Source organism: Vigna radiata, chromosome 8, assembly GCF_000741045.1.
Source record: "Vigna radiata var. radiata cultivar VC1973A chromosome 8, Vradiata_ver6, whole genome shotgun sequence".
Lineage (NCBI taxonomy): Eukaryota > Viridiplantae > Streptophyta > Magnoliopsida > Fabales > Fabaceae > Vigna > Vigna radiata.
The window spans coordinates 45541224-45554465 of record NC_028358.1 but is presented as its reverse complement, the minus strand read 5'-3'; the positions used below and the strand labels follow the sequence as shown (position 1 = coordinate 45554465).

The window sequence follows — 13242 nt, the reverse complement described above, 5'->3', positions numbered from 1 at the left end:
TCTAACAATGTCCTTCAACTTTGTATGTGTCAAACTTATTACTAATATAATCAATAAAGATTTGGTAAAAATATTTGTTTCTCGACTTTAGTGACACCAAATGATTAAAGATATGTGAAGATGACATAAAAGACAAAATACCAATCCAAAAGACGCTCCCTAAACAATAAATACAAGATATTACTCCATATAAATCTTTTATTGCAAATCGTTATGGATGAAATAACAACTTGATACTCTAAATAGTTGCCTCAGTAAAGATGGAACACGCAACCGCAAATGATGAATCTTAAGGAGAAAAAAAAGTTGTCTAAATGCTCACTACGCATGATAAAAAAAGAAGCAGATTCACAACTTAAAAAATGTGTAAGAACTTTGATGAAGATATCATTAATGATATGATAATAGTTTGACAAAGACAATCATGATACTACTAACCGCTATAAATGGCGTTGTCACGGACAAATACGTAGTGATAGAGACAACTAAAAGTTTTCCTAAAAAAAACCTAATTTTAGATAACATATTGAAGATACACATAGATTATTATTTTTACAATAGAATAAATATAAACCAAGTATACAATACAAATAATAAAAATAATAACAAACTAACTAAAAAAAATATTTAACTAATGTTAAATTGCTAATAATAAAAATTAGGTTAAAACAAATTAGTCCTTATAAAACTTCTCAATTGAGTCCTTATAACTGGTAATTTCAAACAAATTAGTCTCTACCGTTAAAAATCGTTAACGGTGTTAATTTTATGCACAGGTGGTTCGATGATGTGTTAAATTAGATGATACGTGGCATGCCGTTGTTGACCAGCTTTGACCATAGAGGCAACGTCCAATGATATGCCGCCACGTGGCAACCCTCTTTCTCACCCAATTAGGGCTTTCTGATGTGCAGAGATGAGAAAGGCTTATGCTTCTGCGCCGTGAAGTGATTTTTGGTGATGAAGACTGGAATCTTGTGAGAACCTGGTGGCGCGATTGGACTTGGTTTTTTTGGCCCTTTCTGGTTTCAAATTGCAGGTGGCTTTTCACGGTGGCTCTGTGGTGGTCTGATGTTGGTGAGCGATTTGCGTTGATGGTACGCGACGAATAAGATAGGGGTTCGCTGTTTGGATTCGGCTTGGAGGAGATGAATGATGGTGCGTTGCAGACGAACTGGGTTCTCTGACCTTTTGATTTTGCAGGTGAATCTGATGATCGAGGCGAAACCGTGGTGGTGGCACGATTTCTTTGGAGATGCAAAGGGAGAGTCGCGACATGCTTGTGCGAGGAAGATGGTGATGTGCATTGATGGAGGAGCGAGCGCCATGGCTGAGGCGTTACGGTGGTTGCTGCGGGACCTTGATGGCTGGTAATGGTGACGACATTGTGGTGGCTAGATTTGGGGTTCTCTTATCTGCTTTTGGATTTCGCAGGTCTGGTGAGAATGATGGAGAGACTGGCGGTTCGTTGCGGTGGAGATTGAGCGGCACAACGACGATTTGCGATTGAGAAGACGTCCTCGCGTGATGGCCTGTGATGGTCCGATGAGCTGCCATGGTTGCCGGATGAAGGCGCAAGGAAGATGGTCGCGACGACGCTTTTTGCTGACGGCAGCTAGGGTTTGGGAGTTTAGGGTTTTTGTGAAGAAGATGATGACGTGTCCAAGGTGTGATGTGGCAAAATCTGGTTGGTTCACTGATTATTGCACATTTAAATAATTTAACACATCATCAAACACTTGTGCAGAAAATTAACATCGTTAACGATTTTTAACGGTAGAGACTAATTTATTTGAAATTACCAGTTATAAGGACCCAATTGGGAAGTTTTAAAAGAAGGGAACCAAAATAAGAATACCTTACGAAAATAGAGACGCCTAAATGGTTTTAACCTAAAAATTAAATAAATGATGAAAGAACAAATAGTGATTGAGAGTGAGAAACTCCTACAAGGAGATATCGAGACAAAAGAAGATGAGGGGAAAATAGAGACGAGAGAAGAGTGACATTAATTTAGAAATATAAACAAAAGCCAAACAATTTATTACTCTGATTAGGTACTCCATTTGGATTTTATTTATGGTACAATTAAACTTGTTCTTCACTGAACTTAAGTTTAACGAAACTTTACTTCTTTTTTAACTAAAAGTAAGGCCACAAAGATCAAGTCAGTTTGAAGGATAAAGTTGTAAGTTAAAAACTTGTACACAAAAAAATTATAAATATTGATAAAAAAATAATATATCTGTTTTACAATGTGCAGCGAGCCACACTAGAAAAGCTTTGCACAGCCCAAAACTGTTTTACTTTCGACTCAAAATTTTATGACCAAAATGTAACTTAGAAAGAATTATGAACTATTCCCCACCAAAAATTGCCCACAGAGCCAAGCCAACCTGTCTATGTGACAGGAGAGAAACGCCACAAAAACTCACTCATCAAGCCATTGCTGCGCCAACCCAAGAACAGACAATGGTTGCCATATATTGGAAAGAGCATAACCGCAACTCAACAAAATATAGAGACTTGAAGGGGCGGACAATGAGAAGAATGGCCACTCTCCCATCCATTGGATAGTGCGAACCACCAAACTACTCAATCCACATCCTCTGAAGTCAAAGAGAACTTCAGACCACCAAACTCACCATATCAATATCAAACCTGAAAACTCTTTAAGTTCACAGGACCAACCAACGAGGACCACTGAGCCAATAAATGCCTCACAAAAAAATATGTAACCATCTGATTCTCTTACCAAGAACATACACACGCTAGAGCTAAGAATTCGTGACAGCTGATGACTTCTCTAATTTTTCCTTTTCAATCTCTCCTCTTCTGAGCTCAGCATGCTGTGTAACACCATTTGCAAGAGCTTGATAAGAGAACTCAAGTGTATGGGTAAGGTTTTGAAATCCCAATGGATCTGATGATTGCATCACTACAGCCAAATTTGTATTTAAGTCAGGCAAAAATTAAGGGACAGTGATGAAACTCGTAACATGTCTAAGGGAAGGTATCAGAATACCTTTCATCGTATCCACAAAGAAAACAAAAGGATCCACATCATCAATTGGAGAAGAATACAACTCTTCATCATCAGTAAAGTCATCATCTGAGTCGTCATCATCCTCATCCTCATCGTTGGGCCTAAATGTCTTTGTCTTCGGGGTGGCATTATAGAAAAGACAATAAGAATTAAAAATTCAAAAAGATACAATAAATTAAACTTCTATTAATAGTCAAAAACAATTTAGTAAACACTTGTACTCAGTAAATACTCTATCAGCAGAATATCACTTTATGAAAAAAGTGATTGACAGGGAATCAAACATAATCACCCACCACCCTATGAATTACCACCAGCTGCTATAGAATGAAGCTGACAGTGCTAAAAGTATAATGCAAGTCACATTATTTCACATTTATATTTAATTACTCAAATGTATCCATCTATTTTAAACTAATCAATGGTATATGCCAACAAAACAAAAATTTGTAAAATTAACATGCTAAATGACTAAAAAGTCACATCTTTCTTTTAATGCTCTAATTTTCTGGACAGACGAATAACATAAATTAAATTTCTTACCCACTGAACAATAAACTGCTCTCTTTTTTGTTTCAATAACTAGCTTGCTTTGCAAAATAAAAAATAATAAATACTGTTCTAAATTATTAATCATGTTTAAGAATCAAACTTTGAACCACTAGAATAAACACATGTAAACCACAAATTATTTATTCCTCATTTAATTAAGACAGGCATACAGAGGTGTTTAGGTTTTTGNATCCACAAACCTGTTCAGCCAACTTTCTAAATTTACTACTGTCAGCTTCATCACCATCCTCAGCATCAATTCCCATTTCCTTCTCAGAACCATTGTCATCTTCATCTTCATCGTCAGTTTGAAAGTCATCCATATCATCATCATCTTCAGCTTCTTCCTCTTTTGCAGCTTCTGCAAAGAAAGTGCAATTGCTGAGAATTGGATGATCATAAATCTCATAAAATTAAAAAATAAAAATAAAAGTCTACCACTGGTGAACATGCAGTTGCAAGTCTCCAGTACCATAGTTACAGAGAAAAGATGACATAAAGACCTGCAACTTGATCCTTGTATGCAACCAGAAGATCAAGAGTGGCCCGCAACACCTGGCCAAGAGCATCTCCAGGCAATTGACCAGCCGGAACTGCAAGTAATGATGTCAAACCAAGGCAACAAACCTTCTTGTCATGTTCCCTGCATAATTAGATATAGATATTGTCACACAACTTCCTTTTGTTACAAAAAAGTATAGAAGGAAAGTGAAGAAAGGGGGATGGTGATGGGGCCAGAAAATACAGACCTCTTGAAATTAGCACGCATGCCATTCTTTTTTACTCCTTGTAACATATTAAACCAAAGATTGAATAATTCTGATCCAACACCTAACTTTTGCAGTATACCGAGAGTCAGTGCTGCATTGTAGTAAAGAGCATCTGCAATCTGCAAGAAGGAATGTTCATTATGATGTCCTTCTCTGAAATTGAAAAGTTTGCCAAAAGCACAAAAACAGATGAACTGAAGTCATTCTTATAGAAACAAAACCAATTATATTAGACAAATTTTTCATATATTTTAACTTACTAAACCATGCAAAGAAGTGCAATGTTAATTAGGATAACAAAGCAAGCTTCAGAATCAACTGGAAAAAACTGTACATATCCTATTTTTCAATAAACCAAGTAATGCATGTAACGTAGGTAAAGATTGGAAAACCGATGTACTTCTGCATGGTTTCAAATTAAGCTCCACAACAGAGGTTTTGGAAGAGAATAATACTATAAACAGATCTAACGATCCAAAATTAATATAAGCATGTGATACCAGTCATATCACAGCAGGAGGCCAATACTGGGAAGTTGTTGCACCATGTTTCCACAGAGCATCCATCACACAAGCTTTCACATCCCAAATCACAATTTTGAAACTTGTCACAGCCAAAATTGGCAAAGGAGGTTATGAAAACCTTTACCCCAGATTAACAGTAACCCATACCACTTTTGGGATGACAGCCATCAGGCCCAGGCATTTCTATTTTTCAACCAACCCACAGGTTGAGATTCCAGCCAACCAACAGCGCTCTAGCACCCCATTGTGTGTTTGTTCAGCACACACTCAATTGTCTCTTGTTAGGACTTAAGCACAAGAGTCTAATTTAAAATCTTAGTCCACTGGGTGCAAGAACCTCAAGTCGTAAGTATCATATTAAGTAGTTTACCTTACTAAATGTCAGAATCCTGACACTGTCACTTCCTTTAAGGACCAACATCCACAGCAGCTTTCATTATATAAGTGGCAGCTCTTTTCTCATTAAGGGCTTACTAATCAATATTTAATTTACACCTTAAATCAGTCTATAAGTAGCCCTTTGTGTAGGGCAACTCTCAACAAAACCACTAGTTAAGCATGACGAGAAGTCCAACCCAAAAGATTAGTCCATTAGGTGGAAGAACCTCTAGAACTAAGTACAACATCATGTAGCTTATCCTTCTCAATGAGACCCAAACGTCTCTACTCCGTAGATGTCTCTGTTTTTCTTTATTCATATGCCTCTAATGTTTGTTTCCTTTCATGTTACTTACTTCACCTTAGTTGTAATTCATTGTTTATAATGACTTACTACTAATTTTTATTGTCATCCATAGTAGGTCATTTATGTTTGAGAAATTTTCATATATATATGTGAGCATCTATATATAAATTCCACGATAGCAGTCATCATGCAAATCACTATCCCATTATAGTCGTATTAGTGGCATGGCTGATCCAGGCACTATACTCAAATAATGAATACAGAAATCCAGCTGTTGAACATTTAAAAATGTCATAATTAAGTAACAAAAGCAAATTATCTCATTCATGCGTGATGTGTGTCAATATGAATCTTCATAAGCCCTTACCACTTGCATGAGAAGACATTTCAAATGTGAATTTTCGGTTCGTTGCAAGCGTTCAACTGTAACTCTGAGATATGGCTCAACCCATTGATCAACCTGTCCTTTGCAGTTCAGAAAGACAACTTCAATAAGCTTCGGAGCTGGTTCAATATCAGTGTCCTCCATATTTTTGTCTGCCATAACCTTCAACGTGAAATAAAAATCAGTTTTTACCCTAAATCTTCTTAACAGGTGCTCACTGAACTCGTTCTAATTAGGCAAAATAACTAACTTACAGATGAAATCATATTCCATAGACTCTGTTGATAGTCAGGTTCTTTGCAAGTAAGGAAATGGGCAGTTCCCCTTGAGATATAATTGTTCAAAGGAACCAGAATATCTGCAGAAGAAACTAGACAAATAAATAGAAGGAAAATGCAAAAGTACAGTTGCAGACACAAACAAACACCAATTTAAACGTTGAGGTACCATACGTACAAAACTAAAGATATAGATGAAACTAAAGATGTTCCCTGCCTTTAAATAGTATGGATATCAACTCCATACATAGAACATAGAACACGTATTATAAAACAACCAAGATATTTTATTGAATGCATAGCTGAGTTTATCTTCAATTTTACTGGGAGACGCCAAAACAACTTTAGGTTCATATTAATGTATAAAAAGTATATCAAGAATGTCCAAACTACGTGCTTGATTATGGTAGAGCAAACAGAAACTGAGATGAATTGTGGCCAAAATGTAGTTGAGAAGCATACTTGGGAAGAAGTCAATCGCCCAATCTGCAAGTGCTTCCATCATCAGTGGCCAAAGAGTCCACATATCCAATGATATTGTTGGGGAGAAAAAGGTCATGTATGATACAATCTCCAAAACTTCTTCAAAAACCTCTGCAAACATTCACAACAGGTGATGAAAATGAATCGAAGCAACCCAAGGGAAATTAAAATTTCACACCAGCGCTGAAGCATACTACTCCATATTAAAGCTAAAAGTACAACAGCTGTCCGCAAAAGTCAATGCAGAGAATGCTTATAATCACTTGATAATATAGTATAGAACATGTAAAATACTCTCATCAGATTATTTTTAGTAGGAAAACCAAATGCATATAATCACCTCTGCTTTAATAATATGTATGTGTATATGAACAAATACCTTGACCATCAGTTGTTAACATTCTCTGCATTATGGGAAGCAAGGTTGGCTCAAATTGAACAAATAGTTGAGGAAGACTGCTCACTGATTCAAGTATCGCGCTAATAGCACGTAAACAACCCACAGCAGCCAGAGCACCTGGATCGTCAACCTCATCATCAGCTTCAGCGGTGTTCATGCACCTCCAAAATGCAGCTGCCTGTTGTAAGAAAGAAAATGACAATGTTAAAAAGCAAGAACAACTTTATTGGCAGATACAAATGGTTAAAAATTTATATTACCAAATGTTGGCAAAGCCCAAGAGCATAAGGTGCCATTTCTTCTCCAAACTTCTCCACAATAGTTTCCAAGGTAAATACAAGGTCCTCATTCTCAATTTCATTCATAAGTTTGAAGAACTCTGTATGTATTTTTTGTCAGTTAAACCCACTCACCAAGCCAAACAATAAAGGAACAAGAACAGACAATTTATTGTACATTCACCTACCATCAAGGAGTTGAGGAAGAATGGGTCGAATTTCGTTCAAATCTGCCTCAATACAATTGAAAAAAAAAAAAAGCATTATCAGTGCTATGCTTTATAAAGATTTATTGAAATCAAAAGTAGAAACGAAGACTATTAACCACCTTTGCAAGCATCAACAAAAGAACGCAAAGAAAAAACAGAATCAATGCGAACAGGAAGCTCAGGATCTCGCATCCCACATACAACACACTGCAATGCCTTCCGGAAATTGTTCTGATCTGAGAAGCTAATGTGCGCATATTGTCCTGCAACCCATGCGGCCTATTTTTGACACAAAAGTCAACAGATAGCCAAAATCATCAAGAATAGAAATTAAAAATTTTACAAGTAACATCTAGTTCAAAACTATAATTAATTTCACACCAACTCACATAAATATTAAACTGTAACATAAATATTCACTGCCTATTAAAATGATAGAGAAATGAAGATAAGAGGATAAATTCTTCAATAGAGGCTCAAAACCCAAGTAGGGGGAGGGATTGCGAGGAAAATAATAAGAGGACATTTCTTAGTATACATTTACTTGTGTACCCAATAAATGTTGTATTTGCATTATATTCTACTTGAAGAATACATTTATAATAAAAATTAAAAAAGATGATACTTTCTCTGTTTTTTCTACAACATAAAACACTGAAAAATTACCACTTTGAATTTCCCTTTTTAAGGTTCATGGATTAAAAGCCTACTTTCATCCCTTCCTCTCTGCCAAGTGAACCCAAGTGAAGAGTTTTTCATTAACCATGCCATAAATAATAACTATTATGCTGATAAAGATATGTGTTACCTCTTATTATGCAAATCCTTAACCTCCAAAAATTGTTAAAAATGGGCAATTATAAATAAAACTAGGGCTGCTTTTAGTATGGTATTCCACATATTGTGCAATGCAAACTTAGCCTTTTCTAAAAACATTCTGCTTTATGCCCAAAAGAAGAATAAAAGGAGAGTGACTGTCAGGCATGCAACACGGTGCAATCATAAACTATATACATAAAAATGATACCTTGGCCCTAAGGTGGCCAACTGGACTGCTAAACTCGGGAAAGACATGTTGAACCAACATATGCTCAAGTTCTGACTTGTATGGCTCAGTGTTCTTCAATTTGTCACAAAGTGCTCCAATAGCAAGAAGTGCACCATCTTTCTGTCTATAGGGTTTGTATTCAGCAGGTGCTTCATCATACCTAATAAAGTGAAAACCCAATTACAACACTATATAAATCATCTAATTTATCAGAAAGTAATATATTTACCTTTTAAAAATTTCAACTATGAATTGTATAAACTTGTGAAGATTATCTTTCCCACGTTTTCGAATCAATTCACTGACAAAATCTATGGAAGCAGTTTTGGGACTATACAAGTCTTCAATAATGTCTGAAATTAAGAATTAGAAGCTATAAGCATGTGCCAATGATTCACATGAAATTTCATGTCATGTGTAAACTTCAATGAGACTTACCGTAGCCTTTTCTTACATATTCATGTGGATCTTCATCCCAAAGCTTTTGATCATTATCATTAAAGCACATAAGAGGGAAAACTATTTCAAAAAGAAGAACATCAAGCCGAGGCTGCAGTGCAGCATACATGCTATTCTTCGAAATACTGCATACATTTAAAGAAATTAAGAGAAAATTAATTCCAGAATCGTGAATATCCTGAAAAATATAAATAACAGCATTCAACAAAAGATACTACTGATATGCTTAATATGTGCAAAGTGAAGACCTCAAAAAGGAAGGATAAGAGTATCAATGGACACAAAGCAACCCATTCACCCTTCCTTACCTGAAAAATATTTCAAATTGGGTATGGGTCTGGATACATGAACTTCAAGAAGTCATACGTTCAAAAGAACAGACTATCCCAGTATTTGATTTCGGGAATGCACGCATATTTCATAACATATCAAGATCACTATTACTTAGGTTTACTGGTATTAGTGGTTAATACTTTTTTGGTTTAATAATTTCAACCCAAACTCCGGAGGTTTATATCTAGGGATATTAAGCATTGGGTAATTGGGCTGGTCTCGTGTGAGGATTGGTAAAGAGGACTACCAAACATTAATTAATTAATTCGGCAAATAATGTTGGTTAGAAAACATTGATTAATTAAATGGATAGAGAGAAATGACGAGTGTCACTAAACTCATGGGCCATGTTGAAAAACTAACACAAATTGACATCAAATTTAATGTTACTAACAGCGTTCACCAAGTTTCTTTAACTTCGATGAAAGAGTAAAGGGACAAGAGTAGTAGTTATAAAGCTAAGCTCAAATATCCCAATAATAAAGAGATTTTATCGCTGATGGCTAAGTTGAGTTTAGAAAACTAATTAATGAAAAACATGTAGCAATTCATAAACTAAACATGCGCGCTTATGCACAAAAACGCCTTACCAGAATATGCATATCCCTTCATAAATAAGAAAAAGATCAGACCTATACACAAATAAATGAGAAAAAAAAATTGATGAGCACCTGTTGCTTAGATACTGAAGAACCAGGTTGATAACTCTGTCAGATGAATAGCCACCAACTCTAATGACATTCAGTAGATTTAAGTAGCAGTCCAAGATCTTCCCAGCATAATGCTTCTGAAACATTTGGGCAAAGGCTTTGTTTTCCAGGTTTTGCAGCTTCAAATCACCAAATCTAAAACAAGGTAATTTTTAAACACGAGTATAGATAGAAAATTAATCCTTGAATAGTAAAGCACTTAGTTGTCAAACAAATCAATTCAGAACCTCAAACATACCGAGTATAGAGCCTATTTAGAATCTGAACTGTCCATTTTTTTACCTTCCACCAACCCCACGACTTGCGAAGCTCTGGATCAGCAGGCTGACCTTCCAAGGGAACAGGCCTCTCTAATACGTTTAAAAACAGCACCATCCAAGCATTGAATACATTTTGATCAAACAAAAGCTTTGGAAGCTCCGACTGAATAAGTTAAAACGATGTACACAGAATTGCATTAATCAATTACGAACAGTTCGGAGGACAAAAGCGCAAAAACAAGGAAGGCAACTGAAAGTACTAATGTTATCTCTCGTTCTTTTTCCCGTTGATTGAAGAGAGAGGAAGAGAAAATAAACTTACGTAGATGGAGGACCAGAAAATTTTACAGATAAGCGTGATCAAGTCTGCAACTTCGACTGAGGGATTGGCAATTTGGACTAAGGCGTTAAATATAGTGAGGAGCAGAGGAAAAGTATGCTGAACCACGCCATAAACCGGCGTCCGCTCTTCATCTGACTTGAACCTGCAGAGGGAGAATAAGGGTTTTGTTATTAGTGATGGCTGGATACTTTTCACGCGATAGTAAGAAGAAGAAGAAGAAGAAGAAGCGAAACACACAGACTGACTCACTCGTATTTTCTTGAAAGAATCCGCAGCACAAACAAAGCGGCGTGGACTTGTTGTTGATCCTGTAAGTTCTGCTTGATCCAGTCGAGAAGATGAGGAAACTGCTCCGGATAATCCGAATGGATGACTGTTTTGAGGCACTCACCGAGCTGCACCCTGTAGCAGAATAGAATGATGCAAAGAGGAAGACGTGAGAAAGAATAGTGAGAAGAGTGGGAGGTGCAGTGTACCTGAGGAGAGGAGGAAGCTGAGGGAGAGAGATGAGGATGTGATTCCGGAGGAGGAGCTTATCGGAGGGTGAGATGGATATTTCGCTGTGGTGATCGGGAGACCAATTCTTGGCGACGAAGTTCTTGAAATTGATGGCGGCAACTTGTCGAACGGCCATGTCGCGGTTGGTATCGACGATGATTTGGAAGAGACTGACTGAATGCTGTGGGGCGGACTGCATCCCCTCCAACCGCTGCTCGGCGCCCTTCCGTTCATCGGGATTCGGACTCAGAGCAGCCTGAAGTATGCTACCAAGATCCATCTCCTTCTCTTCCCTTCGCTTCGCTTCTGCTCTGAGTCTCCCCCAATGCGATGATGAAGCTCTGAGTCGCTACACACTCACACTAGGGTTTACCAACACGCAAATGAAACCAATTTATGTGTTAGGGTTTTTTCTTTCACCTTTTTACTAAGTTTTCACATTAATTACTCTTCTTTTTTTATTTTTCAAATAATCTTTCAGGTTTGATTTATTCTGTTTGTTTTTATCCCACGATCAACGCACCAACCAACCCCGTTTAAGGATATGCATATAAAAGCTGTCAAAGGACCACTCTCCCTTGGATAAGATTAAAGCATGAGATTGCTCCCGAATCAATGTAAGTGTGACTCTTTTATCTCAATAAGTATTATTGGTTGATATTTTTTAGTAGGTCTATTGGACTCAGTAAAAACAATAGTTAAATTTAAAAGAAATTGTCAAACAACAAAAAAAAATATTAAATTTTAAAAATAGTTACTTAAAAAGTCAAATTAATAAAATAATTATTATGATAAAAAAATATATATTTAAAATATAAAATTAGAAAATAATCTTGATCACAAACAAATATTTATTATAATATAAGAAAATAAGATAACCATTTAGAAGTATGTATAATATTTATTACGATATAAGAAGATAATATATATATATATATATATATATATATATATATATATATATATATATATATATATATATATATATACTTTACATACTGTTTGGTATGATCTTATCGATCAGTCAAAAATATCATAAAACGATTCAGAAAAACTGTAACCTGATACTAAAAAATAACTCAGGAAAAACCATAACCTGATACACCAAACAGTTAATATTTGTAGGACAATATCATTCTAAACTTATTAACCACAAATTAAGATAATAAAAACATACTTAAACGATATTGAATCACAATTGAATTAATCATATCCAACCACAAACCTATAAATACATAAACAAAGTATAGATAATTACATCTAAACATATTTAAGACTTAATTTCTATAACAATATGGACAACCTAAAACTAACTTGAGATCTTTAACATGTATTCAGAGTTTGAACTTGGACAAGATAAGTTAAAAGGACCTAGTGAAAACTAATAATAAGGTTAATTTGTGAGAGTGTGTTTCTCTTAAACAAAATCTATCTTATTATTTATTTTATTTTATGAACGAGTGATTTAAAAGTTAGTTTTTCAAATAATTTTTGTTTATATTTATTTTTTTGTCATTGGCAAAAAAATTATTTTATTTGTATATTTATTTTTATTTTGTTATCACGTGTACATAAATTTTATTCTACTTTTTTATACATTTGTTTTATTTTAAATTAATTTGTCTATTTTATTTTTTATTATTAATTTTATTCTTTTATAATTTACAATGTATTGATCATTTAATAAATTAATAACTTATATTATGGTTTAGAGTTTAATATTAGAGCCAGAAATCACATGATATGACCAAATTTATTGTTGGTATACTGGGATTTTAAGAAAACAAATGTCATATATTACACTATCAACGTGCAAATTTCAATCTCACACATGTTCAAATTCTTCTTTTTATTATATGATTGTAGGTCATCAAATTGTTGCACACTTTATTTATCTTCATGATACTCAATCATATTTTTTGGAATAAAAATCTAAAGGACTATCTATATCTACATGATAAAATGTAACATCTTACTTTTA

At 35.1% G+C, this 13242-nt stretch overlaps 1 protein-coding gene across 1 annotated transcript; it reads right to left on the bottom strand.

Moving 5' to 3' along the window:
• Window positions 1-2201: 2201 nt before the first annotated feature.
• On the bottom strand, window positions 2202-11660 carry LOC106772079 (importin beta-like SAD2). Its single transcript, XM_014658240.2, has 20 exons — window positions 11240-11660; window positions 11013-11165; window positions 10743-10905; window positions 10399-10583; window positions 10122-10295; window positions 9097-9242; window positions 8888-9011; window positions 8638-8818; window positions 7730-7889; window positions 7590-7631; window positions 7384-7502; window positions 7103-7301; window positions 6703-6834; window positions 6217-6320; window positions 5945-6124; window positions 4348-4487; window positions 4102-4241; window positions 3799-3959; window positions 3026-3161; window positions 2202-2938 (listed from the first exon to the last, which is right to left on the bottom strand). The coding sequence occupies exons 1-20, from the start codon at window positions 11539-11541 to the stop codon at window positions 2778-2780; spliced, it is 3102 nt and encodes a 1033-aa protein (XP_014513726.1). The 5' UTR covers window positions 11542-11660; the 3' UTR covers window positions 2202-2777.
• Window positions 11661-13242: the final 1582 nt, after the last annotated feature.